Source organism: Lepidochelys kempii, chromosome 3, assembly GCF_965140265.1.
Source record: "Lepidochelys kempii isolate rLepKem1 chromosome 3, rLepKem1.hap2, whole genome shotgun sequence".
NCBI lineage: Eukaryota > Metazoa > Chordata > Testudines > Cheloniidae > Lepidochelys > Lepidochelys kempii.
The window spans coordinates 158,213,104-158,236,694 of NC_133258.1; the positions used below are offsets into that span (position 1 = coordinate 158,213,104).

The window sequence follows — 23,591 nt, forward strand, 5'->3', positions numbered from 1 at the left end:
AGTTTCCGTTTTCATACTTCCCTCCCTGTCTTGTGGTCCAAGTGGTGATGGAGTATTCCAAGGAAGTATCCATGCTCCACTCCATCAGATAAGGAGGGAAAGAGATTGGACTGTAAGGTATTCTTATCGGCAAGTCTTCAGTTCAGAATCTCAAACTACCAGGCATTGCTCACCAAATATGATTTCCTAATCTACTGTGAACTGGACGAATTTGCTGAAAAACTACCACAGCCAGATCGGGCCCATTTCCCAGTGATCATAGACGAGGGTAAACTGTTGGTGAGGACTTAGCTTCAATCCGCTATGGATGCAGTGGATCCTTCTTCATGGTCCATAGCCACGGGTATAGTTATGCGACAGACATTATGGCTCAACACCTTTGGTTTCCCCAGGGAGAAACAAAATACCATTGAAGACCTCCCTTTCAATGAATCCCATCTTTTTAACCAAAAAAACCAGATGATTCCCTACACACTCTCAAGGATTCCAGAGCTACACTGCCTTCCCTGGGCATTTCCGTGCCTGCACCAAAGTGCCAGTTCCATCGCCCACCTCCACAATACTAAGGACCATGCAGTTCTTCCATCAGAGGCCCTATGAACCACCATGCAAGAGTCAGAAAGCTCTCAGATTGCGCCCTCCAGGACCATCTTCGCAGTCTTCCTCCTCCCAGACACAACCACCACAGAAATGATATTTCTGAAGAACTCCTAGAGATCTGTCAACTATAATACTTACTGTCATAAGAGCACTCCATCCCCTTCAAGGGTTGTCCAGCACTCTTCTTTCCAGCTTGGAGTGCAATAAGAATGGACAAATTGGTGCTAAATGTCATCCATCATGTCTATACCATCAAGTTCAGCATGCTACATCATCCACAGCCCCCATCCCAATCCCTTTCCATGGACCACTTTCACAACAGCATCAGAACCTAAGAGGTCTGCTCCTTACTACAGTGAGGAGCAACAGAGCTTATTCCTCCAGAATATCATGAAACATCTGTTCAGCTTACTTCTGCATACCCAAGAAAAAGGGCTGATGGAGGCCTATCCTGGACCTTCATCTTCTCAATCGGTTCATTTGAAAACCAAGGTTTCGGATGGTTACATTAGCAGCAGTCATCCCTTCATTAGAAAAAGGCATGTGGTTTAAGGTTCTCAATATGCAGGACACCTACTTTCACATAGACGTTCATCCAAACCACAGACAGTTCCTGAGGTTTATAGTTGACACAGAACATTTCCATTACAGAGTTTTCACCATGCCTCCCAGTGTGTTCACCAAGGTGGCAGCCCACATAAGACATTGTGAGGTCCTTGTATTCCCGTATCTCGACAATTGGCTCCTGGCAGCACAGTGCAGACAAGAAGCTTGGGCCTCAACCTCTATGTTGCTGGGCCTCCTTTCCTCTCTTGAGGTCAGTATCAATACTGAAAAGTACACCTTTAAACCTGCACAATGCCTAGACTTCATAGGGCCACCATCAACTCAGTCATGATTTGAGCCTACCTACCACAGGGCAAGATTCCAGACTGTGCAAGAACTCATAACTTGTGTAACCGACAATTTGTCAGTCACAGCCAGGACATGCCTCTCCCTCCTGGGTCACATGGCCTTGTATATGTACGTCACCACCTTTGCTCGTCCTCACCTTCGTTGCCTCCAAATGTGGCTCCAGAAAGTTTGCTTGCCAATTCATCACACCATGGACCTCAGGCTCACATTTCCCCCCAAGGTATTCTCATCCCTCCAGAAATGGAAGGAACCTTGTCAGGTCTGTGTAGTAGTTCCCTTTCTGCCCCCATTCCTGGAAAAGACTGTTGTCACAGACTCCTCCCTTCTAGCCTGAAGAGCACATATGGATGGACACATGACTCAGGGAATGTGGGCCTCTCGGGAATCCAGAATGTACATCAATATTCTGAATCTCTGAGCTGCAAGAAAGGCATTCCAGGCTTTTCTCCCCATCATTCATTCCTATCATAGTCTCTTCATATTGGACAATCCACAACGGTGTTCCTACATCAACAAACAAGGGGGTGTGAGGTTGCTGGCTCTGCTCTTAAAAGCAGTCACCTTTTGGAACTGGTGCATCAACAAGATCATCTTGTCTGCAGCCTGTCTCCCAGGGACACTGAATGTGATTGTGGACTCACTCAGCACACAGTTCGTGATTGATCACCAGCATGAACTCCGTGACGATGTACTATGGGCCATCTTCAACTGGTGGGGAACTCCGATCAGAGACCTCTTTATGTTCTCAGTGAACAGAAAATGCAGTGTATGTTGCTCAAGAGGGTTCTGGGGCAGCACTCTCAGAGCGATGCCCTCATCCTCTCCAGTCTGATCAATTCAATTTTGCCTTCCCTCCTCTCCCGCTCCTACTGTGGGTACTGCCCAAAATAAAACTGGACAAAGCGACGGTCGTCCTGATCGCCCTGCACTGGTCCTGACAGTTTTATTTTCCCAACTTCCTTCACAGTATCCATGCCCCCCAATTCCCCTGCCTGATCTACTGACACAACACAATGGCAGCATCAGCCATCTCAGTCCACAGCACTTCACCTCAGAGCTTGGTATTTGGACGGGCATCTTATCTAGAATGGGCGTGTTCATCACAAGTACAAAATATCCTTTGCAGCAGCAGGAAGGACTCGACCAGGCGTGGTGACCAAGCCAAGTGGACACACTTCACCTGCTGGGCAGAAAACAAAGGACTTTCCCCAGAAATGGTGGGGATTCCCCTCCTCCTAGACTGCCTCTTGTCCTTGAAGGCATGGGGTCTTGCCCTTAGTTGTATCAAAGTCCACCTATCAGCAATTAGTGCCTTTTGCTCCCTGGCGGAGGGGCATTCCATCTTTACTCACCTGTTTTGGAAGGGCCTCATTAGAATCTTTTCACCTGTACAACCCATTGGTCCCCAATGGGATCTCAACCTGATCCTATCTATGTTAATAAAACCACCCTTTGATCTGCTGGCATTGTTCACCGTCTCTCCTTTCCCTGAAAGTCGCCTTCTTGGTGGTTATCATGTCAGCGGGAAGAGTTGGCGAACCTGGGGCCATGATGGCGGGCTCTCATTTGACGACGTTCTGTACTGATAAAAATATCCTCGCCTCTGCATTCCAAACTTCTGTCAAAGGTGGTAGTCTCACAATTTCACATTAATCAACCTACCCACTTACCTGTTTTCTTCCCGAAACTGCTTGCTTTGGAAGAGTAACAGACTCCACTCCCTAGGTGTCTGTAGGGCCTTAGCTTTCTACTTACACAGGACAAAACCGATCAGGAATGCTCTGTTTATTGCAATAGCTGAAAGAGATAAGGGGCAGCAGCCACCCTCGATGTGTGGACCCACTCAGCAAGAGCCCATGCTGCAACCATGGCCTCCCTCTATGACATGCCACTTCAGGATATATGTAGAGTGGCCACATGGAATTTGGTTCACACCTTCGCTACTCATTATGCCTTGGTGCAGAGGGGGGGCAAACTACAGCCCACAGGCCACATCCGGCTCGCAGGACCCTATTCTCTGGCCCCCGAGCTCCTGCCAGGGAGTGGGGTCAGGACAGGCTTGAGGAGGTGCCAGCCCAACTCCTCGGCAGTGCAGTGAGGTGGAGGCTAGCTTCTGGCCCCTTCACTCCCACCCTCGCAGTCACAGTTCCCCCAGAGCCTGGGCAGCATGGCTGCAGCTCCGGTCAGGCAGTACGGCTACAGCACCACCAGACCTGGTGCTCTAGGGTGGCGCGGTCAGGGGGTGGGGAACAGGGAAATTTGAGCAGGGGAGGTTGCAGTGGGGAGGTTAAGGGGCCTGGGCCCTGCTGCCGGGAACAGGGGCAGAGCAAGCCAGGGCCCCCTCAGCCCCAAGTTTGCTTGGCCCCTGTCCCCAGCAGCCAAGCCCAGACAGGGACCGAGCCCTGCCTGACTGCCAGGGAGAGCAGCCAAAGGAGCAGGGGAAATGCACAGCGAAAAGACTGAGCCCCTGCTTTCCCCCACCCCACAGGTAATGTGGGGCGGGGAAAGCAGGGGGAGGGTTGGGTAGGGGTCGGGGGGCCTAAGGGGGCGTCAGGGGGTGGGGAGCAGTGGGGATTGGATAGGGGATGGGCGTCCCGGGGGATGGTCAGGGGGCAGAGAGCAGGGGTTTTTGGATAGGATGTGGGAGTCCTGGTGGGCAGTCAGGGGTGGGGAGCAGGGGGGGTTGGATGAGGGTGGGGGTTCCGGGAGGCTGGATAGGGGCCAGGCCACGTCTTGCTGTTTGGGGAGGCATAGCCTCCCCCAGCCTTCCCTGCCTGGCCCTCCATACAATTTCTGTACCCAATGTGGCCCTAGGGCCAAAAATTTTGCCTACCCCTGCCTTGGTGGAAGACTCAGTGGCAGATGCCTCTTTCAGTGCAGCTGTCCTCCACTCATCTCTCCCATCTACATACTTGCGCCCTCTTCCAACTTAAGTACTGCTTGCTGGTTGCCCTCAATGGAATACAATAGGGACTATCACTCAAAGAGGAAGAGGTTACTTATCTGTAACTGGAGGTTTTTTGAGGTGTGTGGTCCCTGTCTGTAGTCCACTTCTCTCCTTCTCCTCTGTTGCAGTTCTGTTGATTTGCAGTGGAGAAGGAATTGGAGACACAGTCAGTCCGCTCCTCCCTTTATAACCTTGGACGAAACCATGAGGCAAGTTCAGGGCATGTGCACAGACCAACAGACACTACTACTTTTCAATTCTCTGACTCCAGGCTCATGGTGTACATGTGTAAACCCTCAGTGGAATACAGATAGGGACTACACATCTAGAAGAACCTCCAGTTAAATAACCTCCTCTTCCACCTGCCTCTATAGTCATAACTTTTGCACTATCTTCTTTTTAAAAAGCCTTTATCATCATGATTACTTCAGTCAGATGAGCCAGAGAGCTGCCATCTCCTGTTAAGAATGTTTTATGATCTTCTGTAAGAATAAAGCTGTTTCCAAGTATTTATTCACAAGTCTGAGTCTTCTTTCATAGCAGGAAACTGCCCCACCAAGATTTTGCCCATCTTCTAAATCCTCCAAGGAGAGATTCTGGCATAGTTTGAATGAGTCAGAGCCTTTTAGTTGTATTTATGTAGAACTCATCCAGTCAAACAAGGACTCCATATTTGTCACCTGGAAAGGTATAACAGAAAAGTTATTTTTTCTAGCAACAGCAGATCCAAGCGGATAAAGGTCTTACTTTATCCCCTCAGCCCATGAAGCATCCATGGCCAAGACCCTCTTCCCCCATCAACATTGGCCGTGGATGCTTCATGGGCTGAGGGGGAAAAGCTTCGATAGAATGTGTGTTAAGGTTGCCACAAGAAGGTCCTTTCATACCTTACAAGCCACTGAAAGCTTGATGTCTGTTCCTTAGCAAAGACGTATGCTGAGAACTGTCTTTGTAAAGGCCTTTCTGTCCCTAGTTAGTCAGTGAGCACGGCTGCTCAGAGTACCTTGGTCCACACTGTTTAATGCTTTGTCACCAAAGCTCAATTTACAGGTAGTAGGAGTCTCCTTCCGGCTAAGCCCTGCTGAAATCTCCCTCTAATATATGTAGAGAAGACATAAGTTGCATATGAGGATTGTTGGACATGTCTGAAAAATTGACAAGTAAAGCAGGATTTTTTCTTTTCAGAATAACTAAGCAAGGAGACTCAACAGGGAGGTTAGTATTCATAGTAAATGTGCAAAATAAATAAAATACCTACTTATCCTATTTAAAATTAGGCTTCTAAATGACTTAAGTATCCTTTCCTTTAGTGTTCAGGATTTAATTGGTATAGTAATTAAACTATAATATAACTCATTTTCTAAAACTGCATATAACCTAGCTCTAATATAGCCTAAGTTAGTGTTTTTCCCCCTTCATAGACGGGAGTCTCCGTGGAAAAATCTGATTGTTTCTGAAAACAGGTCCTATGATTCATTAAACAGGTATCATCCTGTTAGGATTTGAGATTTTTTTTTTTAATTAATCAACTTGACAGAACAGGGCTGGGCTTTTCTACATGGATCGGTAATCACCACAAACACAAATGATATAAAGCAGGGGTTCTCAACCTTTTTCTTTCTGAGCGCCCCCCCCCCCCCAAAACATGCAATAAAAATGCCATGGCAGTCACAATAACTGTTTTTCTGCATATAAAAGCCAGCGCTGACATTAAGGGGTAGGAAGCAGGGCAATTGTTCGGGCCCCCACATCACAGGGAGCACAGCAAAGCTAAGTTGCTCGGGCTTCAGCTTCAGCCTTGGGTAGTGGAGCTCAGGGTCCTGGGCTGCAGTCCCTTGCAGTGGGGCTTTGGCTTTCTGCCCTAGGCCCTAGCGATTCTAATGCCCGCCATACATGGCAGCCCCCATGAAAACTGCTCTCGGCCCCCCAAGGGGCCTTGGACCGCTGGTTGAGAACCACTGACATAAAGCTCCTCTTAACAGTTTGTCCGTCTTTCCTTCGGTTATAGTTGTATCCATTTTCAGAATCCTTAAAGATAGGTAGCTTCACTGGTAATTTTAAGTGCAAGGCAGTTTATCTGCTATCAGTTCAAAATAAGGTGCTTAAGATGTATATCATGCTGCTTGGGTGCAGTAGAATTTCTTTTCATCCCCAATTGCAGAATGTACCATGTTTTCCCATGCAATTTAAAATAACTCAACATCTGATCAATAGTGACCCAGAGAACAGTCCTATAGTCAAAAATAGATCTCATTGTAAAGTAACTCCATGCAACTTCTAATTTCACTTATATAAAATATCTCAATTATACAGTAATTAAACGTGGATTACAGTATAACTGTGTGTCTGATTACAGTCTCAAGAGCACCTTATCAAGGTGTAATGTCCTGAGGGTATGTCTATATTACCCGCTGGAACAGCGGGCACCGATCGATCCAGCAGGGGTCGATTTATCGCATCTAGATGCGATAAATCGACCTCCGAGCGCTCTCCCGTCGACTCCTGTACTCCACCGCCACGAGAGGCGCAGGCAGAGTCGACAGGGGAGCAGCAGTAGTCGACTCACCGCAGTGAAGACACCGCGGTGAGTAAGTCTAAGTACGTCGACTAAAGCTATGTTATTCACGTAACTGAAGTTGCGTAACTTAGATCGACCCCCCTCTCTAGTGTAGACCAGGCCTGAGAAGCTACAGTTTTTCAAAGTAGTAAGATTGGCACATAGAATCATCTAGCTACTAACTTCCCGAGAATGTATTTCATCCCAGACTGTATTTCACAACTGGTATCCCCAGCTAAAAGAATAGTTGCTGTTCATCATACAGTAACAGTGATCTGCTCACTGAATAGATTTTGTCTAACATAAATGTCTAAAAGATCCTTCTTTATAAGAAAGGACATGTTAAATGCATACCCTGATCATTCAACATATTAGCATGTTTATGTTGCAAAGACAATTGCAGAATTGTGATTGTGTAATTCTGAGCATATTTTAAACCTTGGGGGGGGGGGGTGAAACTATGCATCTGGCATCCAAAGCAACTAATTTAGCAGTTTTTAAAATGCCAGTGTTCAAAGGGTTAAATTGTTTTTAAAGAAAGTGCCTTAAGAAAGTACTTAAAAAAGACTAAATATATTTCTGGACAGAATGGTACAGGATTTAAATAGTTTTCACTTAAAAAAAAAGTGTGGTACAATCTAGAAAATTACTGACAAACTTCTCAACTTTTTAAAAATTGTTTTTGCTAATGTCTTTTTCATGAAAGCAAACACTGTGGTGACTACCTATTCTTTTGTATGAAAAGTTCCCCCATTATCTAATTATCTTTGGTGGTGGTATTTTGCATGTTAGCATGAGTCAAATCTTTATCTTGCATGTTTAAATCAAGTTCTCTTATTGCGTATTATAGTTGGCTCACAGTCTTGGTTGGTAATGCTATGAATCGCCACATGGGAGAGCTCAGTAGCAATCTCAGAACTTCATGGTTGAGATATTTTGGAGGCTGTTTTCTCATTAGATAGTAGTTTCTCTTGGCAGTATCAGTAGCCACCTACAAGTGCAGCTGTGAGAAATGAAGGGTACCAAATACTGTAAGCGGAAACTTTAGATTTGACTGAAATTTTTAAAAATATCATATTCCGAAGGAAATTAGAGTTGATGGGGTTGATAGAACAAAATTCCTTTATTGCAAGAGACCAACGCGTCCATGAAGGAAAAGCATATAATTTTAATACTTTCTTTAATATGTCTTCACCCTGAGTAGCAGAATTTAGGTTTGTCTATAGACCCTTTCCTTTCCAATTCTCAGACAAATTATGATTGTAATGTTGACAGGAAATGTGAATAGGAGTGCAAACACTGGCAATGTTTTTTAAAGTTCTAAACCATAAGCAGTCTGTGTTTGTATGTACTTTGTTCCTATTGTCATTAGTCAGCAACCACACTATTGGTTCTGGAAGAGTAGCTCCCATTTTCCCACTCAGGGTTTTTAGTCATAAATCAAGACACTGAGAGTGGGAACAGTTAAATGAGACTTGATGGAAATCCTCAGGGACTGACGGGACATTAATGGAGTATATAGAAGAACTCTTGGTATATGGAAAACTACCTGTGTGAAAACAAAAATAATGCTTACATTCTGTTAGTAAAATGTGTCCCTCGGACATTTAGTTACCAGCTTCTGTGTTCATTTTCAACAGTATTTGCAGATTTGTGGTGAAACTGTAAGTTTCAAACAAGGAGTTTTTTTTAATCTGGAAATATAGTAGAGTTCAGTATCTAAAGATTATACAACAGACTTTGAACTGTGACTTGGCTTCATAGCATTAGCACAAACTGTGTAGTAGTTCTGTGGGGTGCAAGGTGAACTGTAGTTTTCAGTTACTTCCACTGTACAATTTAACTTTCCACATATTCTAACATCGTATTGGCTCCCAGTTTAGCTTAAAATCCTTGGATCAACTTTTATTTCAATTTGCTCTGATTCAGATCATCTGAGAAGGTATTTTTCCTTCATATTACCCATGAAACTACTAAAATAAAATACTGGATTCTTCAATCTGCAGTGAGGATTTTGCTTTCTAGAAAAGGTGAACAGCCTCAGGGCTATTCTACACTGCAGCTAGGTCATCTTAACTACATCACTTAGAGCTGTGAAAAATTTCATACCCTGTGCAGTGTAGTTAAACCAACCTAAGCTCTGGTACAGACACCTGTAGGTCGATGGAAGAATTCTTCCATCGACCTAGCTACCACATCTTGCAGAGGTGAATTTACTACAGTGACAAAAGAACCCTTCCATAACTGTAATGACGCTACAACAGTGCAGCTGCAGTTGTGCTGCTGTAGCGTTTCTAGTGTAAACAAACCCTCAGGCATATTAGTTTCAAGTGTCTCCTCTCCAGGATTACACTATGGGCATAAACGTGTATTTTGGGTGTCAAGTTTTTCAGATAGGCTTTTATAAATTGGTTGGAAAAAAATCTTAACTCTTGTATCTCAGATTGGTTTTTCAATTAATATCCTTTTGCATACACCACAAGCCTAGAATATAGTGCAGGTGAAAGCCCATGTTCTGTCTGGAATCACACCAGTTAGAAAAGTTTCTGTAATATCGGAAAAAGCTTATCTGGTAGCTGAGTGTACAGTACCAGTCCAACTGAAAAGCTGGGGTGGGAAGTGATAAAGTTTTTCTCCTGCTGTTAGAAATATTTTCCAGAGAGATTTCTATCAACTTAGGAGCACTCAGAGGTTAACCAGGAATGGGACCCACTGTTCTAAGCATTGTAAAAACATAGTGTAATAGACAGTCCATGTCCCAAAGAATTTACCCTTTGTCTGCCTTTTCTGTTTAGGCTGTAAGGAAAAAGGATACACCATGAAAATAATGATGGATTGCGAGCATAGTATTAGTTCCATGATATTTTTCCGTTCGTTTCTGTGGAGGTTGCGGGTGTGGGGGGAGGGATACAGCTTTCCTGAGTTTGGCTAAATGTAAAGGGATTAGCTAGATGGTAAGGCAAAGGAAGGAAGAGAAGACATTAAAAGGAGGGAGATATGACAAGCCCCCATTTCTCTTTATCAATTTATTTTTAATGACTTAAATTTTCTGCTTTGTGTTTATGGAGCTGTGGGAAGAACTGAGGCCATGTTATATATCCTGCATGGGAAGGGACATTCGTTGCTGAGCTGTGTCCCCACACTGGCTTCTGCTCCCAGTCACAGACGTCCCTTGTTTCAGTAAATAAAGCTTCATCTTGAGAGGACAAAAGCTAGGAGAAACACAGTTTTTTTTTTTTAAGTGTTTCTCTTATGTAAAAGTTCCAAAGCCAAAAACTGCAGCCTTGCTCTACCTTTCTGTTCAGAGCAGTGCAGTCAGGCAGACAGTGAAAGATAACCTGCTTCCTCCTACCCCACTAGAGAGATTCTTTACCATAATACCAGGTTAATTCTAACATAAAGAAAACAAATTTTGAAATCAACTGTAAACTTAATCACACTGCAAACAGAAGCATGTGGTTTAAAAAAATGGTCCCAGAATGATGCAGAGGCAAGGTGTTAGAAGAAAAAAGGATTTCAAAAGTAATTAATACACCAAAACTGAACATGAATGCTTAAGTTGTTCAATGTTGTGGGGTAAATGTGAAGAGAGACAAACATCAGGAATCTTTGGCAGAGTGGCCACAATTTTATTTAGAATACTCAACAGGTAAACTAGACAAGAGGAATGGACCATTCTGGGTAGCAGCACAGGTAGAGAGGAGGGCAGGGGATGGCTGCTTCAGGCATCTACCCCTCTCTCCCATGCCACTCTGAGGGTCGTATACAGAGTCTACTGAACTCTCCAAGGCATGTGTAGCCTACCTAAATCAAGGCGCATGTGAGCCAATTTACTGCAAGGCCTGAGATCCTGGGTATGCTACTACACAGGAATTTCTATAAAGTCTCAAAAGTGTTCAGGAATCCAGGGAAAGTTAATGCATAATTTTCAAGGAAGGTGGTTGGATTTTATTTTCAAAACTTTCATCCCTTGAATGTACCACACCAGCCCATCAGGCAAACATTTCCTGAGACATGGAGATATCTGCAGCAAGTATCTATGTTCCCAAGTGTGAGCGATGTACACTACATGGATGGAAGAGGGCAGAAAATACAAATGTGGAGATCTTATTGAAAACCTCCTATGTAGCTTGTTTACTTAAGAATGTTAGCTCTGCATGCAGAACATTTTTAAAATGTGGCATAGTCTTCTGTAAACAAATTTGTAGGTGATTTAAAGGAAAAAGATTACATGCATCAGAAATGTGTTACAACTTCCAAACTAGTAATTTCTGTAAATGTTCAAATCATCTGGTTCACACAGTTTGCAAGCATGTTTTGAATAGATCAATCCAGCATTCTTTTTGGAGGCACACCATGTATTACATTGTAGCAGGGTCAGCATACTGCCTTCTTTAATCAGAAGGGAAAGGTCATTGTGACATAAGCCTCTTTTTAATGAGTAAGAAGTTAAACTAAAAAAGAAAAATATATAAAGGGTTTACAAGATAAATTCAGAGGAGATGCTCTTCCTTTCTCATGTGCTCTAGGAGGAGAAAATAAGATATCACTGACAAAAATAGTTCTGCTTCTTCAATTGTTCCTGTTTTGAACTAATAATTCATTATATATTATTTGTTTGCAGTGTTGTACCTGTTAACCTGAAGAACAGCTCTGCGTACCTCAAAAGCTTGTTACTTTTGCTAACAGAAATTGGTTCAATAAAAGATATTACCTCACCCACCTTGTCATTATATATTAATGTAATAGTTAATATTTCCATGTCAGGAAAATGCCCTTTACTGGTGGTTTCCATTCTGTATGTACAGCTTTGGTGTCTCTGGGGCTGCCTACATCTTTATATAAATCCTCTTTTCATTCTAATTTTTTATCACAATCTTGGAAGATAGTAACTATAAACAAAACGTATTAATTTTTGGGGGGCGGGGGGGTCTGCTTTGTAATAAGCCTACATACAGTACAGTAATTAGAGACCTGTAATACATTGATTCTTTTTTATGTTCTACAGACCAAAATCTACACCATCTGGGCAAACCAGTGCCAATGGAGTACAGTCGGAAGGGCTAGACTATGACAGATTGAAGCAGGTATATAGTACCTTCAATAGAAACCTTTTCAGAATAGGTAATAGCAGAATTTTTAAAGACTTTCAACAGTTCTTTATTAAATACCAAACTTTAACCTTTGCCTAGTTTCAAACCTAAATCCAGGATACTTTTTTTATATCTGGTTAAATACTTTCTACTAGCTATAATTTTGCAATGACATATAACAAAGTCAGGAATATAGTCTCAAGATTGTTTTAACTGATAATGATTATTGTGTTTGATTTAATATTTTCAGCTATAACAAAAAAGTGTACCATCTTAATAACAATTGAGGAGAATGGTAAAGTTTTAGCAAGACAGCAGTCCTTTGGATGGTTCTTTGTTGTTCTCAATGATTATCGATGATGCCAAGTTGAAAAGTACATTTTCACAAGAATTGTATTCCTTCACATTCTGGATTTAAATGCATTTTCAGACTATCATCTAAAATATCAAATCAGCAATAGGAAAGAAGATAGAGAGATGAGAGGGGGCATTATGATAGCACTACTGTCAGATTCTACTTTTTATCTGTGTAACTGAGAATAATTTGTTGGTCTAGGTTCTCTTTTTGTTTGTTTTTTGGATTTTCACATGTTATCTGCAGGGCAATTGTAGTTCTAGCTATGCTTGCTAGTTTTACATAAATTGCCACCACTTGTGGTGAGAGAACATGAATTTTGTGCAATAAATCTTTGTAACTCACATACCTCCCACCTCAGGTGGGATAAGTACCATAGAAATCAATTATAAGATTTGGGAAGCATATTTTTTAAAAAGGATATTTATTACTTACTAATAGTAAGGGAGTTTAAGGGTGAATTTTGAAGATATCGATACAGACTGGAATATAAGTTTGAGATGTTTCAAAATGAACAAAAATTAGAATTACTTTCATTTTTTTCTTAGCTGAAAGTTTAAACCACACTGATTTATTATTACTTATATTCTGATACCATAGGATATTTTAGATGAAATGAGAAAGGAATTAACAAAATTAAAGGAAGAACTCATTGATGGTGAGTATGAACTTGATTCACTACATATTTTGGATTTCCAAGTCTTAAGGAATGGATAAGCATTTCTTAAAGCTGAAAAGATGTAGAAATGGAAACTTATTTTTAAGATTCTGTCTACATTCTGAGGATTCTAGAATGCCAAGTTCATGATAGAACTGCTCTTTCTAATGTCCACTCCTTTTCTCATTACCACATAGTAAAAGAAAAACTAACTTATCCTAATTTGTTTTGATGATTCTTGCACAATCAGGTACTTTATACCTTATCTGCAGGGTTTTTGGATAGAGCAATGATGCTGAGCAATGTCTGTCTTTATAAGTGGATGGATGGATGGTGCAGAAATTGAGCAAGATCCTTCTTGCAGATGTTTTCCATCTCATGATGTTGCTTTAGTTTAGGAAAGGCAAGATTGTCATATAATAATGTACCACTTAAAATAAAAGCCAGAGCAGTTGAGGCACATATTTCAAAACAGTCAGTATTTATCCTGTGACATTTTATACTAATGACTGCTTTCAACATTTTATCATAATTCTTGATATTTGGTGTTTTTCTTAATCACGTGATTCAAGAAAGTGGGATTTTACATTAATCACGGCTTTCATTTTAAAATAAGTAGATTTCTAACCCTCTTCATTTTGGGAGAGTTTGAAAACATGACCCCTAAAGGCTCAAAAAACCAAAAGACAAAAAACTCCAAAATTGTTGTTTTAATCTCATAATTTGAAAACCAGGCTCAGAATTTTTTTGGAGGGTGGCGTAGTTTTTGTTTTAAATTTGGGGTTGGCAGTACTGATAACACTATATTTTATAATGATTAATGATAAATATTATCAGAGTAGCAGAGTCAAGACCTGATTAAAAAATAGGCAATTTAGCCATGTACCTAGGACCCAATTCAGGGGGTTATAACGGAGAGACAATCTGAGTGGTGCTGTGACCCCATTCACCAGGTCACAAAGCTGCTTATTTAAATTTAGTCCTACTGCCCCCCTGTCATGATGGAGAGGTGGTGAGGCCAAACCTTAATGGTCAATGGGGTAGCTAGCACTGCTCCTCCTCCTGGCTGTCAGGGGCTAGCTGTTGTGCCAGTATCTGAACCAGATGGAGCTCTGCTGCCATTATCCAGGTGCTGGACAGGGAAGCCAGCTGGGAGAGGGGCCACTCAGAGTCCTGGGGAGGCAGGCACCTGGAGGTTAATGGAACAGTATCCATGCAGCAGGTGCTAATAGCTGACTGACCTGGACAGGAGAGGTGTAAATTAACCCTTTTCTATCCAAGTCAGTCAGTGACTGGCTCCTAGTGCATAGATTTTGCTTCATTTAAACTAAGCAGCATCTGTGTATGTTTGCCAAGTGTCCAGTAATGTGTTAATCAGCCCTGAACAGAGTGATTGTTGCCTACTTTCACATTATAGAGAAAATAGAATGTAGTCTGGGAGTATAATTTAGGAAAACCTCATTCTGGGGACAAGTTAGTGATAGAAAGATAAAGGAGGTATCATTTGATTCATAAAATCTGCCATCATAATTTCAGTGGTGTCACCCTCTGCAGCATAGCAGGGGAGACTCACTCCCTTCCCTCAGCTCCGAGGTCCAGGTCCTCTGATTGGTGGAAATTTTGATAATACGTTGTCATTGGGAATGGACAGAGTTAGGTATCATTCAAGAGCCCTTTTTCCACTAACACAATGATACAAAACATGACACATCTATAATAAATATGTAGCTACACGCTTAAGAAACTGTTTAAAAGTCACCTTTTTAATTATAGTTTAACACAGGGTTGCATTGCTTACATAAAAATGACAACGATCTTGGCTAATACTAGGGAAGTTAGCCTGGACATGTAGGACTGAAAACATTTATTCATCAAAGTCACTGTTGGTGTTGTCTCCATCGGGGGCACAACAGCTACACACATTGTCAGGCTGATCTTTGTCTGTGCCGCACTCATACATCTCTATACAAGGCAGTTAACATCTGGCCTTTGTATACCAGCATTTGATTATCTGAAGGATTGATTCAGGAGCAGGTGTAAATGCACCTCTTGTCAGTGGCAGTTTTTTTCCATTTGTCTGCTTCTTGGAAAGCATCCACCCTTTGTAACTCAAAGTGTTGTAATGTTAGTCTTCAAATGGTAAATTTGGCATATGGACTCCTCTAGTGCATTTATGATCGCATCAGTGACTGTGTCAGCCGTGCTGAGCGTCTTCAGAGTGAGGGAGAGAGCCTTAGCCGAATCGAATGCCTTCCAATAAAATAATTTGGTCTTTCCAGCCAAAGGCCTTGCAGGAGTGTTGCATCCTGAAAGGGCATGGAAACCTGGCAGGGCGGTGGCTTTTGGTGGTCCAAGTGGTCAGAGCACATTGCTGGGGGATCTATGGTGAGTTTGTTCCCCAGCAGCAAGCACTAAAACAATCTTGCAGAAATCTTGGGCAGGGTCTGACAGAGAGCACCACAACACCTATGCCGTGTGCAAAACTCCAGAGCTCCAGAGCACCTGTTTCTGTGGCACTGATAGCATGCAAAATAATGGTAGCGTCAGCCTCCTCATGGGAACTACGAAGAAACTCCACAGAACGATGCAAGGCAGCAGCTTCATTACACCATGCAATGACAAAATTCTTTGAGTAATTCTTTGCATGCTGGAGTGTTTTTCCTGCAGGGTGTGCAGTTTGTGTGAGTATGAGATAGTAGCTTCCTTGTGACATTGAAGATGTTCGTGGAGTCAATTATTTTGATTTGGACAGGCACAATACTACTGAGTCTCTTCTCTCTGGTAATATTTTTAATGATTCTTCTGCATACCTGTCAAACATGAGTTCTGGGCCTGTCAGGAAAAACAAGATCATGTGGGTGCTATTATGCCCACCAACTCCCCCAATGACTTTCATTGCTCTTTTTCATGTGCTGGGCCATTGTCTGAACCAACTGAACAGAAGGGAACTGGCAACCTTTAAACATCCCAATTTCCTTTTAGAAATTCGTCTCGTATATCGGGGTCAGACTTTTCTACACCTCTTATTTCAGCGAGATACCAGGCAATCATTGCCGAATAGGTGGCTAAATCTAAATCAAAAAAGCATTTGACTAAGTCTTCTAGTGCTGTGAGGTGCAAATTCCAATTAGCAGTCCTGACAGATGGAATAAAGAGCAGGAAAGACTCAACCATCTTAATGTATCACCGCACCATCCTGAAAGTTGGCTTTGTCGCTGACTCATCTTCTTCAAATTGCTTGACCCATTCTGTGATATTGAAGCTCTCCTTTGTGCACAATAGGTCATTGAGAGTGGAATGCACACTGGATGCAGGGAACAGGTCTCGTAAGTCCTGTTCCCTTTGGGAAATGACTTCAAACACATCTTTATGCTTTCCAAAGAAGACATCTAGGTAGCATTTTTTAAGGGCAGCAAGTGCTTGGGTGTGTTCTTTTATAGCATATCACAACTTTTTCCCTTTAAGAATTTGATTCACAGTACTGTCACTATGCAAAATACCTGGGGCCTCAGGAATGCCAGTGCCATCAACAAAGGAGCCAATTTCACATATCACTGTAAAGATGTGGAGTTAGACTGGATGATCTCCTGAGGTCTTTTCCAACCCTAATCTTCTATGATATTGGTTCACTTCTTATAGCATGTAAAGTGCCACCAAGCATTGTGTGTTTAACCAGTCTTCTGTGATATTATTCTCCACAAATTCAGCTACTGGTTGATGCCTAAAATGATCAAAACCAAAGTAAAAATGAGGATTTTGTAATAAATTACTTAAGGATTGTAATTAATTATATGATGTAAAGTATGATATGCAAATGTGTACATACTATTTGCAGATGGATTCCAGTAATTTCTGGCTGGATGCTGATGTTCAATCAGTGCCTCATTACAACTCCTTTGGCATAATAAACAAAGCTGATGATCAATACCTCTGAATCATTTCTTTTTTGTAGATGATGGCGAATCAACTTGAAGCACTCCTTCCATTTATAGTAATCTGTAACACTAAAAAAACTAATCAGGTATCATGTTCTGAGCATTAACTGATAACACAGTACGGTCAGTCAAAGGCCACAATTGAACTTTGTGAGGGCTGCAAGTTTGACATGCATGTATTAAAAAAAAGTTGGCTTTTAAACATTTTCTCAAATATGTATCTACATCATTGTTCTAAGTTTGTAATGTTTGGTGCCACTATCTTTGTGGGAGAAAAGGGCTTTTAAATGTTACCCAATGCAATCCGTTTCCTATGACACTGTATTATCAAAATTTCCAAAAAACAGAGGAACTAGAGGTTGGAAGTAGTGGGGGAAGGGCCAGTGACACGACCTCCTCCTTCTCCCCCTCCCCCCCTTCATGCTGCAGCGGGTGACACCATTGAAATGATGATTCTATAGATATTTATGAATCAAATGATATCTCTCTTTCCTTTCTCTCATTAACTTGCCCCTGGAATTACTCATGGTCCACACTAATTTTTCAATACTGGGATGAATAATTATTGTATGCATTAATGTAGCAGTTCCCTCTCCTCTTTTTTCTTCCCGTTTTTGCTTGCTTTGTCACCTATGCTACATACTGCGACCACTTAAACAATATGGCGGAAGTCGGTATAGAACCCAAATCCTCCTCCTGACACGTGTACTGGTTGTGGTTCATTTCATTAAAAAGATAGTAGTGTGGGTGGAGACAGAGAAACAAACTGAAGTATCAAATATCAGAATATTTTATGCCAGAAAAAAGATGTAATCTGGGGTCAGAATTAAATTCTGTTTCGTGGTGTCAAACAATCTTAATGTCCAGTATACTATATTTTTAACAAGGTGGCTTCTGGTAGGATGAACTTTTTGTTCAAAGGACAGACGTGTCAGTCTAGGCAAGTGTATTTTTTTTTAAAGATATATAATGCTAATTTATGCTTTTTTCTTCCCTAATCAGCAATCAGGCAAGAACTGAGCAAGTCAAATACTGCATAGAAAGACTAGGACTAAGCCAATGTGACTCTTCCACTTGGTATAAAGTCAACTACATTTTGTGAGCTGTTAGAAGAAAATGGAGACGAACACTTGGAAGGAGGGGAAAACGACATTCTGAAAACTTTCAGACACATCACTCTGGTGATATGCTTTTTCCTTCCTAGTTTGCTGCTTTTTTCTGACCTTTACAACAGGGTGGAAAAGAGTCCTAAAAGTTACTGTAATGATTATGCAGAAATTCCCACATTTGTCAGACAAGATCACAGTGCATTGAGATGTTCTCATGTCAAGATAAAATTGCACATATTTCAGAATTCATTGTTAACACAAAAAAGGAGAAAAGCTTGGGAAGGCTTTTCAGAGAGGTTTTCTTTATTAATGAAGGATTTAGCAAGCTATCCTGTTGTACTGCAAATGTATCTCAGGTTTGTCTTCCTGTCATATTTGATATTTCCATTAATAACGTCAAAGAGCAGATATGTAAGTTCATATAACAAAATATGAAATAATTAGAAATGTATGCTTTAAAGGGCGATATCACCTAGAAAGCGAGGGTATATCAAGTTTTTGGAATTTTATCATAGGAAGCCTCTCTAGTTAGCCTTCATGCAATTTTGTAAACAAAAAAGCAAGCAGAGATGTAGATGCCTTCCTAAATTGTTACAATGCTTTACCAAATCTAAGACTTCTACATAATACAAACCAGTGGTCAAAAGTAAATCATTAGTATGTTGTAGATTTACAGTAGATTTTTCAGGCTGCTTTTTTTTTTTTTTTTTTTAGATTTATGCATGTGGACATTTTTCTAAGGTTAACACAACACAATCAGCTTTTTAATTAAACAAAAAACATTGCATGTCATAAATATTAAGTAGCCTTTTTCATTTTTAAGGCTTAATTAATGCCAAGGAAAAGAGTTGGGGCGGGAGGAGGGGAAGGCGATAGTTTCGGTTTAAAACTATTTTTATTAATTTCTGCACTATTTTTCGTCATATTACATGCATGTGTAATAATGAGGAAAATTTTGTGACTTTTATAAGTAACCATGTTAACAGAACCAGGTACTTAATCCTTTTGGTATCATTTCTTGAGTTATTTGTATTTCCGATTCAATAATGGTTCTAAAACTCCCATCTCACTTCTGTTTCATTTCTTAGCTTGGTCAAAATCCAAGTCGATTTAAATTTTTCAGCGATTACCAGTGATGCACCTGTGGTAGTACAGGATGCACAACAATTACCTGCTTCTGTATTCTCTGAGGCTGCTTTTTGACTCTCTGAGGAAACAAGGGAAAGGGCTATGATGGAGCATTAGAGCACAAGGTCACAGCAGAAAAAGAAAAAGGGAAGCAAAAGAACAGTAGTGGGGCAGCATTAGCTTTAGTGAACAACGTGAGAACTTTTCAGGGGAGATGACACTTTCCCCTTTCCCATGGTTTAAAAATGTGTTAAAACACATATATGTGCAATATATGCAAATCATATATGCAAATCTTATTTTAAACTAATAAAATTCAGTGGAATAAAAATCCTGCAAGTCAGATCCGTAATGCTTTGAAAATATTGTGGATCAAAATCTGCACTTTTTCATTGCATCTTGAATTTTTCCAAGCTGTAATAGTGCCATATTTGCTTTTCTATACTGCTGATTAGAAAAAAAATTACCTGTGGTTTTGGAGGCATTGTTCATGTTACAGCTTACTTAGCTCCATTCATAGAACAAAAGTTTTAAATGGCATATGCTCCTAAGTGCTGGAAACCAAAGCAAATCAACAGCACTTTCTGCTTCTGAAAGGCTTGAATGAAGGAATTTTTCTCCAGTTTAAACATGTTCCTGTTTCTATAGAGACTCGAATTGTAAACTTGTTCTACAATGGAAATATTACCTAAATCAGAATATAATTATTTTTCCAAAAACTGATCATCCATCTTCATGCATTAGTGAAGGCATTAAACAAATTGCAGCAAGCTCAAAATAAAAGGAGGCATTTTCATCTTTGATACCTTTTGTTTTTGCAAACATTTTAACATTAAGAAAGTTTATTCTTGTCAGAAATCATGTTTGATTTTGTTTAAGGAAGTTCAAGAGTAGCCTGCTAGAAATGTAATGGGAATAAGTGGTCCAAAGTAGTAATAAACAATTAAACTGTCAGACGGGGGGAGGGGGGAGAGGAAGAAACCTGGTTTATGCACTAAACATTTGTGCCTTGGTCTAAAATTAACATGATTTCTGTTTAAAAGAAAGAAGAGCAGATGTCTTTTTTTGGCTGTTTCTACATACATACTTTACATAATCTCATGTTGCTGAATTGGTCCTTTCCAGAAAATTTGATTGAATTAAAGCTTACTGTAACCACTTGCTGTCATGCTGACAGTTATGCCATTGCCAGAGATTTCCATAATTAAAATGAACTACAGAAGCTAAGATTATTTTGCTCACTGTTGAAATAAGTTCTTTAAAAACCATATTATGATGGTTCTGTGCTTTTGTACAGTGGATGTCTGAAACTGAGTACAGTTTAGGAGATCCTTTCTAATTCCAGGAAGGTATTGCTTTCCTCAACACTGTGATCTGATCTGTGATAAATCTGTGCTATACACAAGTGGCTAACAAGTCAGTTGCAAACAAACTGAATGTATAAATCTTAGTGCTGGTGCTGAAATCTCTTCAGATAGTTGTCATGATTTCAAGTTCATTGTTTAAAAAAGTTTTCAAGCATCAAGTGTCAATCAAAACTGAAGATGAAACACTAATGAATGTTGAATTTTCATGCATTTAGGTTTATCTCCTTTTTAGTTTTCAGTTCATTCTCTGCTATTTTTACCATATTTGTGTCATTTTAAATTTCTTACATGCTAACTTTGTTTTGTTTGAGCGAATGAAATAAAATTGCAATATATATATATGTTGCCACCATTCATTTGCGGAGCTTGATAAATGATAAATCTAGAAGATTCTGTTGTAATTCCTAAATGGGTCTTACTGAAATGCAAAAAATACCTTTTTAGTCTATGATTTTACCACTTGATAGTTTACATATTGCTGTTCTGTTTATAAATTTCAAGGGATTTTTTTTTAAAATGCTTGCTCTACAAAGAATGTTATCAAAGGGAGTTTGGAAAATTATGAATGAAAAACTATTGTACATAAATTCAAGACGGTTGTTGTCAGTCTTGCTTTGTTGATCCCCTTTATTGGTCTGACTCGGCACAGGCTATTGCCCTTATGTCCAAGAAAATGCTATGAAAAAAATCTAGATTGAACTTTCCCAACCTTTTCTCTGCTGTGTTTCCCCGTGTAACAAAATATTTAAACTCTAGTAATAAAGAAACCCCACCCTTAAAGATTCACATTGCTGTGCAGAAGGCTGGAAAAATCTTGCCTGACAAGTTTAACATATACTCCAAGTAACACTTCAAATATTATTTGTTGGATACGAGCCTTGAGACTAACATTTCTCTACTCTCCATTTTATTCCATTTAGGAAACATTGATTTCTTTCCTCCACTTACCTCTTGTATCTTATGGGAGCACAAAGCAATACAGGCTTTCTTGCTTGCTTGCTTCGTTTTCACAAACCGCTTTGATGCCTTCTGTACAGTCCTGAAAACAAAGGTTTAATGAATCTGTGCTCCCTCTGCTGACTGCCTCTCAAGCACCAGGCTACAAATGTCATATGAATTAACTGTGACAGTTTTTTAGCAGTGGCTATTTAAGATTTTTATTGGTACATTAATCATAGAATCATAGAATCATAGAATATCAGGGTTGGAAGGGACCCCAGAAGGTCATCTAGTCCAACCCCCTGCTCGAAGCAGGACCAATTCCCAGTTAAATCATCCCAACCAGGGCTTTGTCAAGCCTGACCTTAAAAACCTCTAAGGAAGGAGATTCTACCACCTCCCTAGGTAACGCATTCCAGTGTTTCACCACCCTCTTAGTGAAAAAGTTTTTCCTAATATCCAATCTAAACCTCCCCCACTGCAACTTGAGACCATTACTCCTCGTTCTGTCATCTGCTACCATTGAGAACAGTCTAGAGCCATCCTCTTTGGAACCCCCTTTCAGGTAGTTGAAAGCAGCTATCAAATCCCCCCTCATTCTTCTCTTCTGCAGGCTAAACAATCCCAGCTCCCTCAGCCTCTCCTCATAACTCATGTGTTCCAGACCCCTAATCATTTTTGTTGCCCTTCGCTGGACTCTCTCCAATTTATCCACATCCTTCTTGAAGTGTGGGGCCCAAAACTGCACACAGTACTCCAGATGAGGCCTCACCAATGTCGAATAGAGGGGAACGATCACGTCCCTCGATCTGCTCGCTATGCCCCTACTTATACATCCCAAAATGCCATTGGCCTTCTTGGCAACAAGGGCACACTGCTGACTCATATCCAGCTTCTCGTCCACTGTCACCCCTAGGTCCTTTTCTGCAGAACTGCTGCCTAGCCATTCGGTCCCTAGTCTGTAGCTGTGCATTGGGTTCTTCCGTCCTAAGTGCAGGACCCTGCACTTATCCTTATTGAACCTCATCAGATTCCTTTTGGCCCAATCTTCCAATTGGTCTAGGTCCTTCTGTATCCTATCCCTCCCCTCCAGCGTATCTACCACTCCTCCCAGTTTAGTATCATCCGCAAATTTGCTGAGAGTGCAATCCACACCATCCTCCAGATCATTTATGAAGATATTGAATAAAACCGGCCCCAGGACCGACCCTTGGGGCACTCCACTTGATACCGGCTGCCAACTAGACATGGAGCCATTGATCACTACCCGTTGAGCCCGACAATTTAGCCAGCTTTCTACCCACCTTATAGTGCATTCATCCAGCCCATACTTCCTTAACTTGCTGACAAGAATACTATGGGAGACCGTGTCAAAAGCTTTGCTAAAGTCAAGAAACAATACATCCACTGCTTTCCCTTCATCCACAGAACCAGTAATCTCATCATAAAAGGCGATTAGATTAGTCAGGCATGACCTTCCCTTGGTGAATCCATGCTGGCTGTTCCTGATCACTTTCCTCTCATGCAAGTGCTTCAGGATTGATTCTTTGAGGACCTGCTCCATGATTTTTCCAGGGACTGAGGTGAGGCTGACTGGCCTGTAGTTCCCAGGATCTTCCTTCTTCCCTTTTTTAAAGATTGGCACTACATTAATGCTATTGTTTAAAAAAATTCTCCCATCAGATAGCAATTTCAAGGTGGATCAAGCCCTAGGCCTAGGTTACTTAAATGTCCCCTTGCTCTTGGGAGCAAAAACTGAAAAGACCCTCATGTTCTCAATCATTTTTTAAAAAGTTAAATGAAAAACTTTCATTTGGCCCTTTTAAGTACAAAGAATTGTGTACATGAAGTCTCATATTGTAGAAAAGTACTTCACAATAACTTAATCTTTAACTTGTCTTTCTTTAAAAACCTATGCTCACCTGCTCACAAAATGCAAATTCAAGACTGCACTGCTGAAGTGTAAGTTTTAATCATGTGTATATACT

General features: G+C 40.9%; 1 protein-coding gene across 18 annotated transcripts in view; it reads left to right on the plus strand.

Moving 5' to 3' along the window:
* The window catches only part of ENAH (ENAH actin regulator), a 144,754-nt gene extending 123,797 nt beyond the window's left edge, over positions 1-20,957 (plus strand). For 6 of the 18 annotated variants that reach the window (XM_073338724.1, XM_073338725.1, XM_073338734.1 and 3 more), the window contains 4 exons: positions 5,884-5,946; positions 12,028-12,106; positions 13,068-13,125; positions 18,063-20,957. In XM_073338724.1, coding sequence (XP_073194825.1) covers positions 5,884-5,946; positions 12,028-12,106; positions 13,068-13,125; positions 18,063-18,100 — 238 coding nt within the window. In that variant the 3' untranslated portion in view covers positions 18,101-20,957. Of the gene's footprint in view, positions 1-5,647; positions 5,678-5,883; positions 5,947-12,027; positions 12,107-13,067; positions 13,126-18,062 lie in introns of all 18 variants that reach the window. The other 12 variants (XM_073338728.1, XM_073338729.1, XM_073338735.1 and 9 more) reach the window with 3 other exon arrangements.
* The last annotated feature ends 2,634 nt before the right edge of the window (positions 20,958-23,591 follow it).